At 40.6% G+C, this 24,220-nt stretch overlaps 1 protein-coding gene across 1 annotated transcript in view; it reads right to left on the bottom strand.

Moving 5' to 3' along the window:
- The window catches only part of LOC117513693 (rRNA 2'-O-methyltransferase fibrillarin-like), a 48,398-nt gene extending 26,179 nt beyond the window's left edge, over positions 1-22,219 (bottom strand). Inside the window, 2 exon segments of the mRNA XM_034173934.1 lie at positions 3,104-3,181; positions 22,078-22,219. Of these exon segments, the coding sequence (XP_034029825.1) occupies positions 3,104-3,181; positions 22,078-22,087 (88 nt within the window). The 5' untranslated portion in view covers positions 22,088-22,219.
- Between the last annotated feature and the right edge of the window lie 2,001 nt (positions 22,220-24,220).

Below are 24,220 nucleotides of genomic sequence, written 5' to 3' on the forward strand. Positions count from 1 at the left end.
ATTTATATGTTTCAATGTTTTATGGCAACTCAGCACTTTGATAAAGCAATGCCATTTGAAATTATTTTTGTTCTTTATTATTTTATATTTCAACAGCCAAGGGACATTTGACAATTTGTTGATTTTCAAGTATTTTAAGTTTTCAAATAATGTTCTGTTGTTAAATAAAGTGATGAAGGGGGTGGTGGCCAAGTGGTTAATGCGCTTGGTTTCAGTGCAGAAGGTTCCGGGTTCAAATCGAGTGTAAACAAGGGAGCAGCCGAAGGGACTTACTGTTAAATAAAGTGATGAAGGAGAGAAAAATTGTTTCCCTGGCACATTTTTAAAAAATTCCCCGCTAATCCAATTAATCGTGTCGAAACCCCATCAGATTAATCGATTACCCAAATAATCGTTTGTTGCAGCCCTATCACCAACAAAACGAAGAGCAAACGGTTAAAAAATAAATAAATAAAAAACCCAACTGAAGTGGAGGCAGTGACCGATGCGACAGAAGCCATTTTCAGCTGTCTTGTCAAAAGCACCGCATAAGATACGCAACAAGTTCAAGTAATTTCTGAATAATCCGAATGGTTTCCACCTGGCTGTCGCCTAGTTTCTGGCAAAATTTGATGCTCTAGTCATTCCGCCACTTTCCTTGCAAAGAAAAAAACGACGAGAGACTACACCCATCCTCACACAAAGGCTGCTTACCAGCAAATGACGCAATCGACAGGCGTGAAAAAATTCACGCATGCGCACGAAGGTTTAAGGTTTGCTCGTGCAAGCACACGTGATTCAAATGGGTCGGATACTTTTCTAACAGACCTCGTATTGATGAATTTTATTCAGATCATGCTCGTCAAAAATGCTTTATCCGTACGGGATACTCGTCTGAAATGAGTATCCGGCTCAACCCTACCGAGGACACGCAGGGCCCAAAATAGTACGTGCATGTGCTAGTATGTGCACTCATTATTCGAGCGGTGCATGTCATTTTATACTGCACTTGCACCGGTGCAAGTAACTTTATCCAAGTTTTATCAACTATAAGCACCAGTAAAATGAACGAATAAAGGAATAAATAAGGGGAAAAAAAAATTTCCAGTGTGTTATCTACATCTTCCCGGCATTTTATGACACACACACACACACACACACAGCGAGTTGCTGTGCTCCATTTGTTGTGTTTGCACGCGCACATGTAAACTAAGAAATGGGAAAAAAAAAAAAAACAACTGGCTGTGGTTCCCTCTCTCTCTCCCCCTCAAACTCCTTTATGGAACCCGGGAGACGTCACTTAAAGCGACATTTTTTTTCTGGCCATGATAATATGTGCGCACGTTTTCCTTTAAGCCCATGAATTAATAAAACGTGCGCACGATTTCGTTCAAAATGAACTCCATAATATGACCTAAACTGGTCATCCTGACGACGCCCTCAACATCCTTTTTAATGTGCTTCAACTCCAGATGATGTCATGCTGGGCAGTTGGAGTTCTCTATATGTCCTTGTGGTCCCAAACCATGATGATACACTCTGACCAGATCCATTTCTAATAGGGAAATGTATTACACTGTCTGCTGGTTTGTTGGCTAATAGTCAGCATTTGTGTGTCAAGACAATATTGAGTGAACATTTTACAAATTGTGGCCATGTTTAAGTAGATCGTGCCCTTGTTTCACTCAAATGATGCTTAAAACGTGCGCAAAATACAATAAAACGTGCGCACATTCTCTCCACATGCAAAAACATTTTGCGATGACACTTCCAGGGCTCCGTAGTTCCTCACTCTCTCTCCCCTGAAACTGTCATAATTGTGTTATAAACCAGTCACCATTTGTTTTATTATACATCTGTGTAGTTAATAAATAAAATCTTCACCAGTGCAAGTAGGTTAAAAAATGTATTTCGACCCCTGACACGTGTATCTGTTATACAGATCAGTGTCTGCAAACTTATAAAACTTGCAAGATGTCAAAAAAGAACGCTTTGCGATAGGCATTTTAAAAACTCAGTGACGACCACGATTACAGAGTACAACACTAACACCCCGCCCCCATGATAAAATACACTGAATTCCTCGGATCCGCGGAGTTTTCACAGCCCTGCACAATGCAAAACTGTCTATAGCAACCCTATACCTCATAATACAAATGAGGAACCATGGATAGCAATAAATAAATAAAAAAAGAAAAAAAAAAGCTATTGACAAATAGTTTACTCCTAGCTCAAAAAACAAAGCATCAAACTTTGTAATTCGCTGTTTCGCATCTCACGTCGTCTCACGGCCTGTGACTCACGCAAGAGGTCAGTTTCAGCAGAGTTCCAGTTCGGGGCACAATGTAAACAAACCTCGTGAAGTATGGACAACAAGACAACATCGGGGCACGGCAGAAGTTTTTCTCTTCTAGACAGCCCTTTCAACTTGGGAGAACGTGTCATCACCATAATTACCCGCGAACTCACTGGATCAACGCCATCCACATCTTTGCTAGCCATCATTTACATGCGCTGTGAGACGCCGGAACTCTGCTGGCGCTGCAGTGCATTCTGGGAAGCACAGGTGTCCACCAGGGGGATTATGAGAAATGTTCAAGTACCAAATTAACAGCAGAAGACGAAGAAATTTTTTTCTCTGAATTTAACCCATCCTAATTACATTTAGACACCATCCAACCACTAGGAGCCATGGGTGGCCAGTCTGGTGCCCAGGAACCAACTCCAGATGCAGAGGCCCTGCTTTGGTCAGGACCAGAAAGAACATAAAAACCATGTTCTTTATTGTTTTTGAACAGTACATTAAATGCTTGATGTGAGAGAAGAAATGACAAAAATGTGAAAGAAGTTGATTTCAGAATGCAAGCACCAACTCATGAAACTGGCAGTGTCTAGCTTTGTTAATCAAGGGACATTACTGCCAAAACACAATGTCTGAGGACAGCGACAAGGCAAAACAATTCTACATGATATGGGACCTGATTTATGAAGGTTTGTAAAGAGTCGGGAAACTGCATGACATCTTGAACATTTTTACTTGTAAAGACCACCAACCTGAAATTAAAACAGAAATCTACAACCAAATGTTAAATTTTCTGCTGAAGCATTCAGTTCCTTGACTCACCGCGTCCTCCTCTGAATGCTCCCCGTCCCCCTCCTCTTCCGCCTCCTCTTCCTCCTCTGTCCCCACGAGGACTGAAGCCTGTGTCAGAAGTGCAAACAGAGGACAATGCTTTAGTTGCTCCGTTCAACAAACTTTAGTGACAGAAAAAAAACCAAGCAGTTTAACATCAGGTGCGGCAGTCAAACCATGAATGAATTAATTTATTTATTCAGCACTCAGACTCAACAATAACAAAAAACTCAAATAGGATCATTTAATAGTGAACCCGTGCGACTGAAACCATCAACATGGAACCCGTGTGGTGCACACTAGGGTTGGGGCAGAACCGATCCCAAGTAGGTATCGGGTTCAAATACCGACGTAATTCATGTATCAGAAAATACTGATCCAACCCGTGACATTTTCCGATACTGGAGAAGAGCCGGTGTGAATGCTCTCAACTGCTGTTGGTTGCTCTCTGCTTGTTTACTGCCGAGCGGGAGGAGGGGAGATTTTCTGAAGCCGGGCTGTTTGAGAGAGCTCTCTTTCACAGTGTTCTAGCTGCTGTTAGGGGCAAATTTCTGCCTGGCTCTCGAATTTAAATTGTCTGTTCGTCAAGCAGGGATTTTCCGAATATTAACTGAACTGTTGCTGAAAACGTGTGCTAAAAAGTTAGCCGCTTCACTGTCCTGAGGCTGTAAAACGCTATGAAAAGCAAGGTCAGCATGCAGCTGAGGAGGAGTTGAACAGAGATTCTGTCCACTGAAAGGGGAAAAAAGTCTCCATTAAAATCCTGCGTGAGCGCCGATGATGATACAACCCCAATGAAGTTGGGACGTTGTGTGAAATGTAAATAAAAACAGAATACAATGATTAGCAAATCCTCTTCAACCTATATTCAATTGAATACGCCACAAAGACAAGATATTTAATGTTCGAACTGATAAGCTTTTTTGTTTTTGTGCAAATATTTGTTGATTTTGAAATGGATGCCTGCAACACGTTTCAGAAAACCTGGGACAGGGGCAACAAAAGACTGGGAAAGTTGATGAATGCTCAAAGAACACCTGTTTGGAACATTCCACAGGTGAACAGGTTAATTGGAAACAGGTGAGTGTCATGATTGGGTATAAAAGGAGCATCCCCAAAAGGCTCAGCCGAGCACAAGCAAAGATGGGGCAAGGACCACCACTTTGTGAACAACTGCATGAAAGAAAAAAAAAAAAAAAATAGTCCAACAGTTTAAGAACAATGTGTCAATGTTCAATTGCAAGGAATTTAGGGATTCCATCATCTACAGTCCATAATATAATCAGAAGATTCAGAGAATCTGGAGAAATTTCTACACGCAAGTGGCAAGGCCGAAAACCAACACTGAATGCCCGTGACCTTCGATCCCTCAGGCGGCACCGCATTAAAAACCAGCATCATTGTGTAAAGGATCTTACTGCGTGGGCTCAGGAACACTTCAGAAAACTATTGTCAGTTAACAGTTTGTCACTACATCTACAAATGCAAGTTAAAACACTACCATGCAAAGTGAAAGCCATACTTCATCAACATCCAGAAACACTGCCGCCTTCTCTGAGCCCGAGCTTATTTGAACGATCTCGCTCTCCCTCTTTCTCAAAGTGCAGTCGCTGCGTGTTGGTGCGCTCAGACGACCTGATCGGTCGTACTTAAATGATTTGGACTGATTTGGACTTTATTTATAACATATGTACATTTCTGATCAGCTTTCATCTGATGTTACAATTTGTTGACTATAATTTTTATTTGAGTCCTCAAGGGACAAATTTTCAGGTGTTCACGTGCCTTCACCCAACTGCTTCAAGGAACAGGAGTCAGATGACCAACCCACAGAGCTTTGATTCCATGTGTGGCTCACCGTACAGAAAAGAAACCCAAGCGGGAACTAAGCCAGCCCAGTTGGAATTGAACCCACAACCTTTTTTGTGAGGCCAAAGAATGTAAATAAATAGAGTGTTGTTTGTCTGCTAGGCCACACAGAACCAGGGCCCAGACCAGACTTATCAGCCTGTTGGGCCACACAAAACACGGGTCAAGCGAGGTTATGTTAGATATTCGATACTCAAACATTCAGCGAGGGTACAGTTCAATAAATCTTTATTCACACCATCAGTGAAACCCAAACACTCTGTACATGACATGAAAGAAGTAAACTAAGGTTTCACAACTCTTTAGTTTGGTTTTTGTTTTGAAGTGCACAGGGAAAAATGACCTGAGATGCATGGCAAACACCAACAACTGCAAACAGAAGAGGTCAGTGATTTAGGGACCATTGAACAATTGCGTATCAACTGAAAAATGCGGAATACTGATAATGTCTCATCTTTGGCATTAACATAAAAACAAATTTTAATGTCATTCAATTGCCTAGAAAAAGAACATTTGTACAGGAAAAACAGGAAATCATGTTTGGAATACTTGATAGACATATTTCCAAATGAGAAATGTATTTCCATGTATTCAACTGTGAAAATAGTATATTCACAGTTGATTATACTATAATATAGTATATTCAACTGTGAATTCAATGTGACAAAGCAACTTCTTCAATGTGACTGAGCTAGAGGTGCACAATATAGCTGGTTTAACCGGTTCACGGTATAAATTTAGCCGACGGTAGAAATTTGGACTCCGCCGACTAATCGCGATAACGCCAGCGGATTTTTTCAATCCAGGAAAACTCCTCTGTGAAGCACCTGTGTGTGTGAACCACTTTGCTGCAGAGGGGAGGGGGGGAGGTGTCGAGGTGCGGCGCGTCTCTCACTGAGATGAGGAGTGCGACACCTGAATTAGAGTCTTTCGCACTTAGCAGTTCTGTTGCTGAACACCGCAAAACCGAGATAGCGATGTGCAATATTAAACTATGCAAGGATTGTTTAACCCAAGCAGAAACACAAAATCAGCCAGGAAATGACTATTTACCGAGACTGACTTCAAAGATGAGTAAATGAAGGATTTGTATTTTTTTTTTTTTTTTTTTTTTTTGTGGTTTCATGTTGAATTTTGTAAATGAGGAAATGCTCTGAAAACGCTTCATGAATTCAGACCGGCTGTGCCACCTAGTGTTAAAGAGATAAAATGTTATGGCCCAGTCATACGACGATCCCTGAACGAAGGGAAAAAGCAAAAATCGTCACAATTCGTTGCGAAAAGGTGGACGAAAGAGCTTTTATCACCGAACAGTCTGTGAAGCAAGAGCGCAAAAGGGACGAAAGAGGAAATTAACAAAACCGAAGCTCACGATCTCGACGAAATACGCCTGGAGCAGTGTGTGTCTGCATCTCTGCGTTCCAGGACTCTGTGCTGGGACGGAGCTCATAGCGCCGAGTCCTGGAGAAACTGCAAACAGAAGCTGTGGAGATCTGTGTGCACGTCAGTGGACCACCTGCTCTGGTTCCTCGCCCAGAACAAAAGAGGGATCATCATCATCATCAGAACCCTCACTGTCTGTCGACACGCTGCGCGCTCCGTCTTCCTCCAATTAAAAAAAATAAATAAATAAAAGTGTGCTGTGGTCACTGCTGTATCACTGTATTATGTTCTAAGCCATATATATTTATTTATAAAAGAAAACTGTCAAAAGGAAGAATAAATATAAATGTGTAAAGATGATTGAATATATCAGAGCAGTAAATTAATCACTGCGTGTGAACGCGCGCATTGACTCATGTGTGGTTATTCCACCAGCTGATCACTGATCCACAACGTGAATTCTTCCTTCCAGAACAGCTCTTTATATTACACTGTGTGAAAACGTTCAGCTGCTCTAACAAAGTCAAATTACACAATAACGTTACAAAAAACAATTAAAAACCGTCAAGAACGACAGCAAAACGAGAGACGAATTGAGGTTTTCGTTGCCCTTCGTTCAAATTTTTCAACAGTTTAAAAATCCTGACGTAGCGCCAGCTGCAGGAACGAGGCTGCGCGAAGGTTAAATGATGTCAACGACAGTCAACCAAAGTCCAGATTTCTTGTTTCGTCAGGGCTGCGTCACCCTTCGTTAAGTGCCGTGTGACTGGGCCTTTAGCCACTGACCCAACAACAAATAAATTTATTTAATTCTTTCACCAAAACATGAAATTTAGGCTTGCATCTTAGATGTACCTTCTGGAAAACCATAGCTGTAGTTTTGAGATATGCACAAGTAAATGCTCTCAAAATTACGTTACATCTGTTTTTGTGGGGGGTTTTTTTTTTATCAATTTACCTTTGCTAAAGGAGTAGGCGTGTGAATTTAATCGACAACGATTTGATACACACCTCGATACGATACATATAGCCATACATGACAATGCGATTCACCCGTTACCGAGTCAATATGTATTTAATGGCTATTCAATTCGCCACAATGTGATACAATGCGATTTGGTGCAATACGATTAGGAATGAGTATTTATAATGCCGCGTTCACACCGGGCGCGATCAGACGCCACAAATTCACGGGGATCGCGTGGCGACGGACGCGCCACCATCGCCTGGTGTGTCGCTCTGCTTTTGCCGCGAAAATTCGCCCCAGTGTGTCATCAAATAGAAGGAGCTTCCATTCCGCTCGCCGGCTCCGGGTGTCAGTCAAGTTAACATGACGGACCTTGATCACATGGCGCGAGTTGTTGTGGAAAGCTGACAAACGTCATGAGATGTTCCCAATTGGGGAAGTATCATCATTTGCTGCAGGAGCTGCGTCTGGATGACGGCCACTTTCAGCGGTCCTTCCACCTCTGCAGGGCCCAGTTTGAGGACATCCTGTCCCGTTCATGCGCGCACATGTAAACAATTAAAAAAAAAAAAAAAAAAAAAAACCTCCGCTGCTTGCTGTGGGGCTGCGGCTCACTCTTCCCCAAAAAACTCTGTCATAACTGTGCTTAGAAACCAGTCACCATTTGTTTTATTATACATCTATGTAGTTAATTAATAAAATATTCTCCACAGACGATTCGCTCACACGCACACATTAAAAAAAAAAAAAAGAAAAACTCAGCTCCCCCTCCTGCGGGGCTGCAGCTTGCTCTTCCCCAAAAAACTGTCATAATTGTGTTTAGAAACCAATCACAATTTGCTTTATTATACATCTGTGTAGTTAAGTAAAATAATCTCCATGGACGATTCGCTCGCACGCACGTAAAATAAAAAGAGAAAGAAATTCCGCTCCCGCTGCTGCGGGGCTGCTGCTCGTTCCAAAAACTGTCATGATTGTGAGATAAAGGACAAAAGAGACATACGTCCTGCTCACAGGCTGGCTACCAGAGACAGGACACGTTCGCATCTTCAGTCAAACTCCAGACATCTCCACGTCACTACATATTCAGTCCCTGATTAGTCATCGCAGCGCGACAAGACGAAAAAGTTCAGATTTTTCAACTTGGGGAGGAGTGCAACGCGATGCAATATCGTGCCACAAACACGCCAATCGCTCAAAATCGCTTCACTCGCATTGCTTCATTCGCGTCCATCGCGTCGCGTGACTTGGCACCAGAACGCATCATTCCATAGGGATTACATGGCAACCTGTCGCTGTTGTCGCTTGCGTCGCGCCCGGTGTGAACACGGCATAAGGTTTTAATCGATATTGATGCCATTATCGATTCGACTTATCGATCCTCTTAATACTTCTTTTGAATTTTCTATGAACTAAAAGTACGCTTTACAGGTTTTCTACATTAATATTTTCTTGAGTCTTACATAAATATGAAATTGGTCACTGGATCCTTGATCTCTGGACATAAATAGAAATAGAATCTGTAGTTTTTGTAAAAAAAAAAAAAAAAAAAAAAATTTCCTTTCAGATATTAATGACACAAATGTAAGTCCATAGCCATTGAGCTGAGTGAGCTCTTGCAGCCGACTGTGCTGCACATCAGGATGTAACACACAAAACGTCTCATTTGTGTGTTTGTGTGTTGGGGGGGGGGGGGGGGGTGTTTGGTCGGCTGTAGTTTATTGTTTGTATTATAACGTTTGAAAGAGGTGTCATTTCATTTAAAATGGCAATTCGCTCTTAAGTTATTAATTCTGACCGAAATCTATGCAGGTCTTTGGAGCTGCGCACTTTGTCCCACAAAATAGAGGATATTATTATTATTTCCATTACCTGATGGAGAACTTCAGTTTACGCACCAGCTGGTGCTCACGCCAGAGACCCATCGCGTAAAACTCAGATGTGGAACGGAGGACGATTCTCATTTCTTGCCCATAAGACAAGAGTCCCAGTTTGTGACTTTAATCCACACTAAAGCCACTTTTCCACTACAAAGCACCAGCACTACTCAGCTCTACTTGGTTTGGTTCCAAGCGCGAGCTTTTCTACTGCAAATAGTACCTCTTCAATGTGGGCGGGGTCAGCAGAGCAAACTGCAGTGACGTAGTTTTATATGCGACACAAACAATGGCGAACTCCGTGTGTTTATTGCTGTGAGTTTTTAAGAGAAAGTTGCTGGCGGCAAGAAAAACACGCTTGAGACGTACAGAAGACTTTGGGAATTCATATGAAGATGAAGATGAGAAGGTACAAGCTGCTAGAGATGAAGAGACAAAGCATGACGGTAAGCTAATTGTTAGCTTCCTAAGTAACTTGTAAATAATTCATAACTGCAGGCTGTCGCTATTAACTATTAAAATTGTGGCTGTCAAAATAAAGCTTTAATTTAGATTAATTACAATACCTATCAGGCCTTAAGTAACACTTTGCTCCATTTTGTTTTGACGTCAGTGACTTGGTCTGTAAATAAAGACGCGTTTCTGAGCAACAAACATGTTAATGTCCATACTTTTTTTTTTTTTTAACCAAAGTAACTTGCTTTGATAACTTGTTAAATCTCAAATGTGGGAGTTTGTGCATTTAGTGCCATAGGTATTAAAGGCACTGCGCTTGGTGGTTTGAATCATATTTGTCTAATAGATTACAATTTGTTCATGTAAATGGGGAATCTTCACAGACTAAAGTTAATTATGGAGTTCCACAAGGTTCTGTGCTAGGACCAATTTTATTCACTTTATACATGCTTCCCTTAGGCAGTATTATTAGACGGTATTGCTTAAACTTTCATTGTTACGCAGATGAAACCCAGCTTTATCTATCCATGAAGCCAGAGGACACACACCAATTAGCTAAACTGCAGGATTGTCTTACAGACATAAAGACATGGATGACCTCTAATTTCCTGCTTTTAAACTCAGATAAAACTGAAGTTATTGTACTTGGCCCCACAAATCTTAGAAACATGGTGTCTAACCAGATCCTTACTCTGGATGGCATTACCCTGACCTCTAGTAATACTGTGAGAAATCTTGGAGTCATTTTTGATCAGGATATGTCATTCAATGCGCATATTAAACAAATATGTAGGACTGCTTTTTTGCATTTATGCAATATCTCTAAAATCAGCAAGGTCTTGTCTCAGAGTGATGCTGAAAAACTAATTCATGCATTTATTTCCTCCAGGCTGGACTATTGTAATTCATTATTATCAGGTTGTCCTAAAAGTTCCCTAAAAAGCCTTCAGTTAATTCAAAATGCTGCAGCTAGAGTACTGACGGGGACTAGAAGGAGAGAGCATATCTCACCCATATTGGCCTCTCTTCATTGGCTTCCTGTTAATTCTAGAATAGAATTTAAAATTCTTCTTCTTACTTATAAGGTTTTGAATAATCAGGTCCCATCTTATCTTATGGACCTCGTAGTACCATATCACCCCAATAGAGCGCTTCGCTCTCAGACTGCAGGCTTACTTGTAGTTCCTAGGGTTTGTAAGAGTCGAATGGGAGGCAGAGCCTTCAGCTTTCAGGCTCCTCTCCTGTGGAACCAGCTCCCAATTCAGATCAGGGAGACAGACACCCTCTCTACTTTTAAGATTAGGCTTAAAACTTTCCTTTTTGCTAAAGCTTATAGTTAGGGCTGGAACCAGGTGACCCTGAACCATCCCTTAGTTATGCTGCTATAGACGTAGACTGCTGGGGGGTTCCCATGATGCACTGTTTCTTTCTCTTTTTGCTCTGTATGCACCACTCTGCATTTAATCATTAGTGATCGATCTCTGCTCCCCTCCACAGCATGTCTTTTTCCTGGTTCTCTCCCTCAGCCCCAACCAGTCCCAGCAGAAGACTGCCCCTCCCTGAGCCTGGTTCTGCTGGAGGTTTCTTCCTGTTAAAAGGGAGTTTTTCCTTCCCACTGTAGCCAAGTGCTTGCTCACAGGGGGTCGTTTTGACCGTTGGGGTTTTACATAATTATTGTATGGCCTTGCCTCACAATATAAAGTGCCTTGGGGCAACTGTTTGTTGTGATTTGGCGCTATATAAAAAAATTGATTGATTGATTGATTTACTGACGTTCACACACAAAATGTTGATTCGGTTTTAATGACCGTTAATTAACGTCATCACTGAACTCGAACAGGCTTAAAACACATTAAAAATGTTTGTTTTTCATCCGGATTTTAATGTTCAATGAACAAATTTAAAATATGAAATCTAATAAGATAATTATTAAAGGAGTCATATTGTGCAGAAAGAATCAGCCTCCAAACTCCCACAATTCTGTTTTTATAGACATTCTTTATATCCTTTTATTGTCATTGTACACAAATACAATGAAATTTGCCTGCATTTAACCCATCCAAATTACACTTAGACAGTTCTCCCAATTTAAGACCAATTTACAGCTTGTTTAATACCTCCTTGATATGTAACAAAAATAACACGGATCCTTTTTTACCTGATTATTAAATGCCCCAAACACACACAGATCTGAGTTTTTTAAATATACCTGCAATTAAATGATTTAGATTAATCACAAACCCTGTAATCAATTACATTATTTTTTTAATAACCTGACAGCACTAATTAAAATATGTATGCTGTGTGTGTTTCAGATGGTTTTCTCAGAGTCACCGCTGCAGAGGTTCATGCCACGGAATGAGACACCTTTGTCATCATCATGTTATACACCAGTTATGTTTCACTGTGAATTTTGAATAAATTTTTGTACTTTTTGCTAAAATGTCTCCACTTTTGTGTAACATTATTTTGATTTGTAAACGTTACCAAGGTTTACTGATTTAAAGGCTAACAGTTTGAAAAGCTGTTTAAGCATAATCCAGTAGTAAAATAAGCTTTACATTTAATGGGGTCATAAATGTAAATGTAACACAGAGTAAAACGGGTTGTTCAAAATTCCTTGATGTAATGGTGCCTTCACTGAAGTGACTAAACCTTTCTGTTTATGTTAAATACCATTTGGTAAAATCTCAGTTTAGACATGATTATTCCAGCATCTGTGTAGAGTCAGCCAGGTGTAGTGTGCAGTGTCTTCTGGAGCGGCAAAACCCAAATTAAAAATTCTTAGAAATAAACCAAAATGTTTTTTTTACTGTTGACTCAGAATGAAATGACAAATTATGATACAGTCACGAGTCAAATTGTTTACTGCAACAAAAAAGAGCAAATACACACACACAAAAAAAGAAACACAAACTATACAAAAGTTTCATGTGTCTGTAGTCTGGGGTGGGGGCGCAGGTCACATGCATCGCGTGCACAAGGTCACCCAGCATGCCAAGATATGCCTGATTAAATGCAGCTTCCACCACCGTTGCTTCCTCAAGGATCAGTCGGATGTGTCGATCACAATGAACCCAGTTCAGCTTCAGCCTCAAGGTTACTCAAGATGGTGAGATTCTCCTGCTGGAACAGGCTCCCTTTATCTCTTGCCTGGACAATAATGAAGGTAGAAATGGTAAAGAAACTTTAAAAAACTTTAAAAAAAAAAAAAACCTTCAGTCTCTGTATGATCATTCCCCAGAGTTTCAGTTATCTTGGTCACCATAAAAATTATGTTCTTTCAAACTTATCCTCCAACAAATCAGATCATTTTATGCAAAGCGATCAAGATAACTCAAACTTTGGGAAGGTCCAGCAAATTTTGCTGGACCTTTTGCTTTGTGGGATTTATGACAATATTTATGGGTTCTGGATTTTTTTTTTTTTTTTTTGGTGAGGAGGGGGGGGTCACCCTGTATACATATCGTATTTGGGAAAGTTAAGGTGATGTGAGACATGTTATTCTTACCTGTGATGACACGTTGCTGTGTGGTGCTGGACGTTGATACAGATGTTGAAGCTGCTGGTCGAACCCTCCTCGCTTATGGAACTGGATTCTTCAACAAAAACACAAAATGGCGACGTCAAAAAAAAAAAAAAAAAAAAAACATCACAGGAATGGCACTAAATGAGTCAAATGTACACGTTTGTTGTCATGCTGACTTGAGATGTTTTTCTGTCAGAAGTTAATACTTTAAAGCGGAGCACGGAGTTAGCTAGCTCGCTAGTTAGCAGTCAGCTAGCTCACTGTGTCTGCGTACATGAGACAACGATGTTACTTTAACACAGGTTTAGACTCATAATCTTCGTTTGTTAAAGTGTGCTTCCCACCAATGGGATAAGGAACGTTCAACGGTGCTTTCAAGCAGACTACAGTCACAAAAAAAACTTACCATCCGTCGCCTCCAACAAAGCCGAGTCGCGGTCATCCTGCCTCCCGTTGCTTGCCGGTCAGTGTGCATAAACAGCGTTCCTGCGGTCGAACCGTTTCCAGCCCTTACGGTCTGACCTACTCCGGTCATTGTGGTCCTTTAATCACTTCTAAGCTTTTTCAGCTGTTCTCTGAGTTGCTGTAATGTCCGGTGAGCCGAGTGCGGCCTCTTTTCGGATCGCTTCATCCACCTCTCTGTATTATTTCCTCCGCCACCAAACAAACGTCCGCAGCTCATCCACAGACCACGGTGTGGTTTTGTGCGAGTATAAAAAAAAGCCGTGAAACGAAAGAAAACGACGGTCGCTGTAACGCCGCTGTGACTATTTAAAAATGGCGGGGTTTGATTTTCCTCTCGGACGGCGGACTCATGACTCGTCCAGTGACGACGTTCTCTGACCAATCAATGGCCGGCAGCCTGTTGACGTCACATTTTAGTATCGGCTCGGCTCGCTTGGAACCACTCCCGAGCAGGTACTAAAAAAAGGACCCGGTACCAGATACTACCATAATGGAAAAGCAAAAAACCGAGTAGAGTTGAGCCGAGTAGTGCTACTTTTGTGAAGTGGAAAAGCGCCTAAAGGTCACTCACGACTGACATCTTTAAATGGCTTTGAAAGGGGTTAACAAAGAAATTGCGGACTTGTCACTTCTGAAAACCAGCAATGCAGAGATCCACCAAAGAGCGGGTCGAAGAGCTGATTCATTGCTTCAAGCAGACCTGCTTAAGTCAGCTATCAATGTAGAGAAATAATCATTTTTCCGAGAAAACACCCTCAAAAACAATGGCCGTTCCAGTGTCCAGAATGGTCCATGGTGCATTCAACGTGCCCCGGGGAGGGGGGAGAGAAAAAAAAAACAAAAAACAATGCATCACAATTTCACCCATCAATTGAATCGATGCACTCGCATTGCGCATGCTTGTATCTGGATACTGATTCGTATTGATTAATCTCCACATGTCTATAAGGGACCCATTCAGAAACAATTTTTACACTTAAGTTTATAACACAATATATACAGTTACCGTGAAGGGATTCAATTTATACCGCAATATGATTTTTAGGTCATATCGCCCAGCCCTAGACTGAGCTTATTTATGTCATGCTTGCTTCATTTTAGGTCAGATAACTATGAAAAGGTTTTGAAATTCTATTCTTGGCATAAAATGGTAATTCTTTAACAGTTTTTTTTTTATTATCAGACTGGTTCCTGACCTTTCCTTTTGGGTAAAAATCCCTGTATTATGGGCAAATATGTAACCTGGGCTGAGATTTTTCAGTCCCCCCCAATATGTTTTTACATTTACATCTTAGAGCCTGATCAACTTTACTGCCATCCATTTCAATGTGTCCACCTTTCACAACTTTTATTTTTAGGAAGATTTCTAAAATCATGGGTAAATATGCAGCCTGGGCATAACTTTTCAGTTTCTTGTCAATAGCTTTTCCAATTTTCATCCAAGCAACAGGCAAATAGCTTTATTTTAATCTACAGCCATGTACCCACCTTCCACAACCTTTCTTTTGGGGAAAAAAATCCCAACATTATGGACAAATATGCAGCCTGGACCCAAATGTTTCAGTTTTTTCTCTCAATAGCTTTTCCAATTTTCACCCTACCACTGGTAGTGGGGCTGTTAAGTTCTGATTATCATAAGAATTGTGCACAAAATGAAAGAAGCATGAAATTTTCAGGGTTTGCTCTTAATGACATAAGCTTTGATTTAAGATGTGGAGGCATTCGCAGTTTGACCCCTGGGGTCAGCTAGACGTCACTGACATGTAGGATATGAAATTCTTATGTATTAAATTAGAAAATGATGTGTCTTAGGATCTAAATGTCATGGAAATGTAAACTAAATGTATATTTCCATGTTTGAGCATGAAAAACTCATTTCTGATATGTCCAATACCCCCAGAGGTCAATAACACTCTGAGGTCAAAGGTCAAGGTTGCTTAAAAGATCCCACGTTTTGGTCAATCTAAATATAAAATGTACAGCTCCTTTGTGTTTTATCAGACAATTACATGCAAATATGAACCAGGCAAAAGAACAGCCCTATGAACATGGATACAACAAAAATGTACAAAAATATAGGCGTAACCTCAACACGTCAGAAACAGACTTGAACTCATAAGAAGGGTTTACAACTTGGTGTGTCCACAACATGTCATCATAAATGTTTTCTAAACATAGTTTGGGAGGAGCCTGTAGGATGATTGACAGCCATCAACTCACCAGCCTCCCATCTTCCAGGAGATATAAACCCGCCAGATCAGCCTCACGTCATGCGCCCTGGTGCCTCAAATTATCCCTCCCCGTCCTCTTCACTAGTGGCTCTACTCTTATATCCATAGGTGGTGGAAGAGGACACCATTCTCTATGATCTCCGCTTCAATCATTCCAGGACCAAGGCCAGCTACCAAGTCAAACGCGCGCTTACATTACATCAAACAGTCATAAGGGCGAACTAGTAGAACTAGTGAACAATGTTTTAATCACTGCAGTCACCAGAACATGTGCACAGTGCTGTGCATTTTAATGCTGCCTTTTTACATTTACAGTGCCCAACACAGCCCTTTTTGCAACTACAGTGCACAAGTTTATAGCAAGCCTGTGATGCCTCACGGAGGGTTGTCCAAAGTGACTGCCAACCAACATCGGTGTTAATCCATCCCCAGTCTGAGGGACTGGACAAATGTGGTTGAGAAACCAAGGCAAGGTTCCATATGTTAGCCTGGTGCATTGCTCTTTTGATGTGTTGTCTCAAAGCATCTTGTGTAGGTGGGATGTTTTCCAGTGATCTTGAGCACTGGGTGAAAAGATGCTTTCTTGCCTCATTGACTTCTGAGCATGCACTCGTTCTGGCATAAATCTGTACAGCAAAACGGGATGGGGGAAGCTCTTGAAAATTCAAGCTAATAATTCGCCATTCAAGGAGTACCCAAAGGGGAAAAGCCAGGTACGACAGCCCAAGTCCCTTTCATCATGTCCAGAAGGCTGAGGAAGTTTGTTGAGTGGGCAATCTCATTCTGGGTTTGCCAGTACATGGCCCTCAGTGAGGCAGCCGGAGTCCGTGGACATTTTTTAGTCAAGACTTAAAACCTATTTTTATTCTCTTTCTTATGAGTATTTTTAATTTTTTTATGATTTATTCTTTTACTTCTGTTTTTAATTAGGTATTTGAATTTTATTTATTTATTTTAATTTTTTTATGTTGAACTGTTTTGTGCGAGGCACCTTGAGATGGCTTTTATTGTAATTTGGCACTTTATAAGCTGATTAAACTGAAATTGAACAACATTTTATTGAGTCTTAAAGTAAATAAATATGAAATTGGTTACTGGATCCTTAAACTCTGGACAGAAATTCTACATGGTGGATCCTTGATCTCTGGACATAAAATCTTAGTTTTTGTCAAAAGCATTTCCTTTCAGACATTATTATTGGCATGAATGTATTTCCATACCTATGAGCTGAGCTCTTGCAGCTGTGCTGCAGGTTGGGTTTATAAAGAATGCAGGACGTCTCATTTTGGGAGGAAAAAACATTTTAGTCTATTGTAGTTTATTGTCTGTATTGCAACGTTTCTAAGAGGTGTCATTTTATTTAAAGCGGCAATTCATTTTGAAGTTATTCATTCCGAGCGGACTCCGTCTCAGCACAGAGCCGTGCACCGTTTGAAGCTGTGCCAACGGAACGGAGGAGGACTCTCGTTTCTCGAATGCAACAAGACCAGTGTCCCAGGTAGTTAGTTTAGTTAGTTAGTTTAATCCACACAAAAGTGACTCATGACATTTTAATGGCTTTCAGAGGGGTTAAGAAGTGGACTTACCGCTTCTGAAGAGCAGTGAATCAAAGAGCCACGAGCCATTGAATCAAAGCATTGCTTCATTGATCCACGCTTCAAACTGGAGTCGCGCTGCAGAAACGGTTGATTACAGACGCTATATTGAAAATAAGCGTAACGGTCCGTAACGCAAGTCTGAGCTACCTAGAACCCTGCAGCGTCAACATAACCAACAGTGGTTTCTGAAAAGCTAATGTGTGAGAAAATTTTGTAGAGCATGTTCACCTCTGCATGGTATTGAAAATAAGTCTGACTGTGCCTCCAAACTATGCCTATTATTTAAATCAGATAGCATAGATATTGTAAGGACAATACACTAAATCAGTGGTCTCGAAACTATCCCAGAAAGGGCCGAGAGGGCGCAGGTTTTCTTTGCAGCCACTGACTTCAGCAGGTGATTTCACTGATGAACTCATCCCACCTGTTCAAAGGGATGTTAATCAGTGAAGTCACCTGCTGAAGTCAGTGGCTGCAAAGAAAACGTGCCCTCTTGGCCCTTTCTGGAATAGTTTGGAGACCACTGTACTAAATGAAAGAAAATGAACAAGAAACTATATTTTAAGTTTGGGTGATGTATAACATGGCATTGTTTGTTAAAACATGAAGAAGCTGTACATTATATATTTAGACTGACCAAAACGAGGGATCTTTTCAAGCAACCTTGACCTTTGACCCCTAAGAGTGACAGTTTTTGACCTCTGTGCCAATTGAACTCATCAGAAATGAGTTTCCCATGCTCAAACATGGAAATTCATATTTTGTTCACATTTCCATCACATTTTGATCCTAAGACATCAATTTGTAATTTCATACAAAGAAATTTCATATACTAGAGGTCAATGACCTGTAGCTGACCTCATGGGTCAAACTGCAAACACCTCCACATCTTAAATCAAAGCTTATGTCATAAAGTGCAAAGTTTCATTTTTCTTTCATTTTGTGCACAATTCTTATGCTCAACAGCTCATTATGGGGAACTGCCTTATTTTAATCTACATTTTCCAGTTTGGGAAACTGGAGATTTTTGCCCCACGCGGCACATTTACCCATAATGTTGGGATTTTTTTCCCCCAAACGGAGAGATTGTGAATGGTGAGGATATTTCCCCAGATTAAAATAAAGCAATTTCCCCAGTGGTAGGATGACAAGTGGAAAAAGTTAGCTACTTCAGTGCAAGCCTGTGAAACCCCAACTCAGCGAGGAGGAACCGAACAGAGATTCTGTCCGCTGAAAGGGAAAAAATTTTCCATTTTAAAATCTTGCGCATGAGTGTCAATGATGATACATTTATTTTACAGCTGTAAGGCTTTGTGTTTCCAAAATGTTCAAAGAGACAGAGAGTGAGAGAGAGGCAGAGAGAGCGAGAGAGACAGACAGGACTCTAACACTTGCTTTGACCATGTAAACATATGTCTCCAACGTCTAAGCGTCATGGAAATTGAAAATTGAGGACAGACAGAGAGACTGCTGTCTTTTCTCTTTAAAGGAGACCTGCATCGAAATAAATGTGGTCAGATTTCAGAAAGAAATAGCTGATATGTATTTATAAGACCCTTGTGAATGCAGTAAAGTAAATCTGTAAGCCCAGATTTGTAATTCAGCGGAGAAATATTCGTTTAAAAATGAAAAGTTTGCAGCTAACATTTAGCCCTCTGTGAAAACAGTTTGTACATCCTGATCATTTCCATGACGTCGGGGACAAAACGACGTGCTCCCACCTTCAGTCCGATCCCGCATTGAAATTGATTTTATCTGTTAGTAATGTTACTGTTATACACATCCTGGTTTCAGCATCCAAAAGTAAGCTGCAATGAATGTGAGATACAGCTCTGCATGCTCAGATCAGCGGCGACATCGACACCGGGCGGCGTTCTTCCCCCACGCCTCTCTCTCTCTGCCTCCGCTCCGCTTAACGAGTGCATGCGCTGGCGTTTTAATGCGAAGCAGCCTGTGACACCTGTTGCTCGCAAGGACAGACTTGCGGCAAAATCCGCAGCGCCGCACATTTCGTAATCGGAGCCGCAGAGCTCCATGGCCGCTGAGAGAGGTTTATATCTTTTTAATGACTTGAATTCTTTGCGGGTCTCGCCTCCGTAGCTCGCGACGGTACACCGGAGGCGAAAGACAGACTTTCAATGCAACACCACTCAATCAAACGGGCATATGAAAAAGTCCTCCAAAATAATTTTCAAGCGCAAATAAAAGAAATGTGTACTCACCAAGCATACCCCAAGACAATACGAAGTTTAAAAAAAGTAGATCCTTCCAAGAAAAAGACAAGACAAGAAAAAGGTGCAGATGAAACCTGACGTAAATCAACAAATTACAGTTGGCGCGCGCAATGCATGCTGGGAGAGGCTCTCCTCCGTGACGTCTCGGCAGCGTCCATGATGAGAGGGAAAGTTTTGCGGAGGGCTAAATGTTAGCTGTAATTTCTCATTTTTAAATGAAGATTTCTCCGTTGAATGACAGATCTGGGCTTGCAGATTTACTTTACTACATTCAGAAGGATCTTATGTGTAAATATAAGTCATTTTTTGGTCCAAAGATCTGACTGCATTTATTTCAATGCAGGTCTCCTTTAAGTCTATAACAGTCTATAAAAAAGAAAAGTTCTAATAAAAATAAATTCTTTCACCAAAACATCAAATCTAGGCTTTCATCTCAGATACACCTTCTGGCAAATTGTTGTTAAACTTTCAGGTCTCCTTTTTAAGGAAATTCTCATAAAATCAACAGTAACAACAATAATATGAAAGCAAACAGAGCTCTGGTATCTGATCAGCAAAGTATCGGTATTGGCAGATATCCAATTTCAGGTTATCAGGATCGGAAGCGAAAAATTGTGGATCGGTGCACCCCTAACCACAGTCCATGAAATTAACCAAAATAAAAAATGAAATTGATACAGGCCGATTTCAGCATGCGGCCAAAATATATCTTCATTTTTGAACAGTTTATCTATTCAAGAATAAAATGGAAGGAGATCAATTGTAAGGCCTGAAAGACGTTTTAGCCATAAGGTCAACTGAGATCGGGAATTGTTGTTTTTTTAAATACTTGAACAGACACTGGACTCATCAAGAGGATTTAGTACTGCTGTAACAGACTGTTGCAGGTGTCAGCAATGCAACAAATAAGGATGCCGACTGCCGTTAAATGCCACAAAAGAAGAAGGGTTCATTTGTTTTTCTCTACAGGGTCATGTTTTGAGAAAAACCGCGGTTCATGTACAAATAAAACCAAAAAATACATTTTTTTTTTTAAGTTAGCAGTTTGATATGATGAAATAAACGGAACATGGAAACAAATTTTATCTTTATAGGGGAGTTCAACATTGGGAACAAATTCAGAGTCTTGCCTTTGTCCCGTCTACATCCCGCTCCAAACATGTCCACTTAAATCTATTTTTACACCACTATCAATGTCTTTAACACAGTCTTTGTCTTCTGTCTGTAATTTTGGCCATGTTAAAGACTTAGCTCGACAGCCTCAACTTGCAGAAAATCAAAATTTCCACACCTGGGTACTTTTACTGACCTTTAATATTACAGAAATTGTGACTGGCTGAAATTTCACTGTTGTCAAAAAAGTAACCAATGATGCTGCACATTTTAGCTTGCAGTTTCAGCAATGCGTTCCTGTGCATATGAGGAAAGGTTTAACAAGCACAGCTGGCCCCGCTGCACCCCCCCAATCAATTTTTCTCAACAGATTTAGGTTTAACAAGCACAGCTGGCCCCGCTGCACCCCCCCAATCAATTTTTCTCAACGGATTTAGGTTTAACAAGCACAGCTGGCCCCGCTGCACCCCCCCAATCAATTTTTCTCAACGGATTTATGCTGATCTCAGAAATAGCCCAGAAGTCCAGAAAAAGTGAGAAATCTGCTGAGAATTCTCATCCCTGTTTTTGAGATGCACTCAGTACATGTACTTGGGGCAGGTGCGCCATCTGGCGTTCAAGAGATTAAACTTCAGCCACTGGGTCAGTCTGTCCATTTCATTACATTTTACACCATTTTGTAATTAACAAGCTCAATTTCGTCCCATTGCGCTCATTTTGTATTTTGGTATAGGCATAAAATAATAGTTTGGTGTTAAATTTCCACATTTTGTAGTCACATACTTTTTCGACGGTCCCAAGATTTTCACTATGGAATATCAATCTAACTTCACCGTGGTCTCAGACCAGACCTATCTGTTTGCCGGGCCACAGAGAACTTGGTCCAGAACTATCCGCCCACCGGGCCACACAAAACTCGGACCAGAACTATCCGCCAGGACCCGTGTTGTCAGTCTTGGCCAACATGTGTGCTGGAAGAGAAGCGTGAGTCCACGTGCACAAGAGCCAGGACCAATGTTGTCCAGAAGCTCAGCCGCACGGAACCAGGACTGTGCACTGAGCGGACTCGAGTCACACTCCAACTTTAAAACTACTCTATCTGAGGGAAGCAGCAGCATGGCGGACCAGCTAACACCACAGCTAGCGCCAACATCAGCACGTTCCTCACACATCAAGTCAAGGAACAAATTCCGAGCAACAAAACACATATCGTGTTACAAACAGAGTGTGTAGCGTATGTTACCTGGTTTCATGACGGTTCAATTAAAGCTGAAATGTGGCGACAAAAACAAAACTATCTACGCTTCCGGCGTGCTTCAAACAAAACGCACGCTGTGAGTTCTTCTTCGACTGGTGCAAAACTTTTCTTCTTCGTTTTAATGAGAGACTCGCACTATCCCGTGCACTACCGCCACCTACAGAATGTGAGTAGGCACTTAAATTCTGTCAGAAATGTCAAGAGTTCAAAAACTCAGAAAGCAAGATGCCATGCCACTATTATTATTGTTATAATAATAATATAATGAAGGCATTTGACCAAGCAGCATTTTTCTCTATGGAAAAATACTGAAATTGTTTAATTTAAATACTGTAAAAAATTTAAGATTTATTTGGGCAATATTATTTTAATCATTTTCTTCAGGGGTTTAATATTACATTAAAAAAGTGATGATTACACAACAAAATACATTTGTTCTCCTGACGTATGTGGCACTGACAACATGTATAACATGTATTAAATAGCAATTATAAATATACTGAGAGATATTTTATGACAATATAAAAAACAACAACATTTTAATTCAATGAAACTAGATACTTGTGCTGTGTACAATGTAGAAATATTAGGAACATTTCACACTATTTCTATATTTAAAATGTTCTTTTAGTACCTGTTAAATATTAATAAGCAACAAATTACAGACAGTTCATACTATATATATATATATATATATATATATAGTGAGGAAAATAAGTATTTGAACAGAGGGGTCTGAAATTTTCATCTTAGGTGCATGTCCACTGTGAGAGACATAATCTAAAAAAAAATATCCGGAAATCACAATGTATGATTTTTTTAATAATTTATTTGTATGTTACTGCTGCAAATAAGTATTTGAACACCTACCAACCAGCAAGAATTCTGGCTCTCACAGACCTGTTAATTTTTCTTTAAGAAGCCCTCTTATTCTGCACTCTTTACCTGTATTAATTGCACCTGTTTGAACTTGTTACCTGTATAAAAGACACCTGTTCACCAGTGTTGCCACAGTTACTTTGAAAAAGTAATCCAATTACTGATTACTCCTTGAAAAAGTAACTTAGTTACTTTACTGATTACTCAATTGTAAAAGTAACTAAGTTAGATTACTAGTTACTTTTTTAGTTACTTTTCCCAGCTACCGACAACAACCCTCTGCCACCTCAACATGACAATGATATCTGTTTTGCCAAAACTCACTTTATAGTCACCCTTTCTTGACTTCAATGAAAATAAATACTTGTTTTATAAAAAGTAAAATAAAGACCTCTTTCTTGACCTCATATTTAACTGTTGACAGCACTGTAACAGTAAAACTTGCAATTTTGAACCTACATTGTTTATAAATGTTATAAAAGAAAGTTATAAAAGAATTTAAATGTTAGAAAAATGTCTTTGTAAAGCTCAGTGCAGGTGTGCTGATCACCGCGCTTTAAGAGGTGAGGACGAGTCGTAGCTGCAAAAAACCGCGGATGAAAAGCTCGCAGCTCGCTTAAAGTGGGCAGTTCAGTCGAACCCCGACCTCCTGCCCACGGACCAAGTTTAATGCTGCTATCGACTCACAATGCAAAAATAATGGTAACGCACAGTGACATGGAGAAGTAACTTTAATCTGATTACTGATTTGGAAAGATTAACGCGTTAGATTACTCGTTACTAAAAAAAGTGGTCCGATTAGAGTACGCGTTACCGGCATCACTGCTGTTCACACACTCAATCAATCACACTCCAACCTGTCCACCATAGCCAAGACCAAAGAGCTGTCTAAGGACACCAGGGACAAAATTGTAGACCTGCACAAGGCTGGGATGGACTACAGGACAACAGGCAAGCAGCTTGGTAGAAGACAACAACTGTTATGATTATTTATTAGAAAGTGGAAGAAACACAAGATGACTGTCAATCTCCCTCGGTCTGTGATTCCATGCAAGATCTCACTTTGTGGGGTAAGGATGATTCTGAGAAAGCTCAGAACTACACAGGAGGACCTGGTCAATGACCTGAAGAGAGCTGGGACCACAGTCACAAAGATTACATTAGTAACACATGATGCTGTCATGGTTTAAAATCCTGCAGAACAGCAAGGTCCCCCTGCTCAAGCCAGCACATGTCCAGGCCCGTTTGA

Source organism: Thalassophryne amazonica, chromosome 7 (assembly GCF_902500255.1).
Source record: "Thalassophryne amazonica chromosome 7, fThaAma1.1, whole genome shotgun sequence".
Lineage (NCBI taxonomy): Eukaryota > Metazoa > Chordata > Actinopteri > Batrachoidiformes > Batrachoididae > Thalassophryne > Thalassophryne amazonica.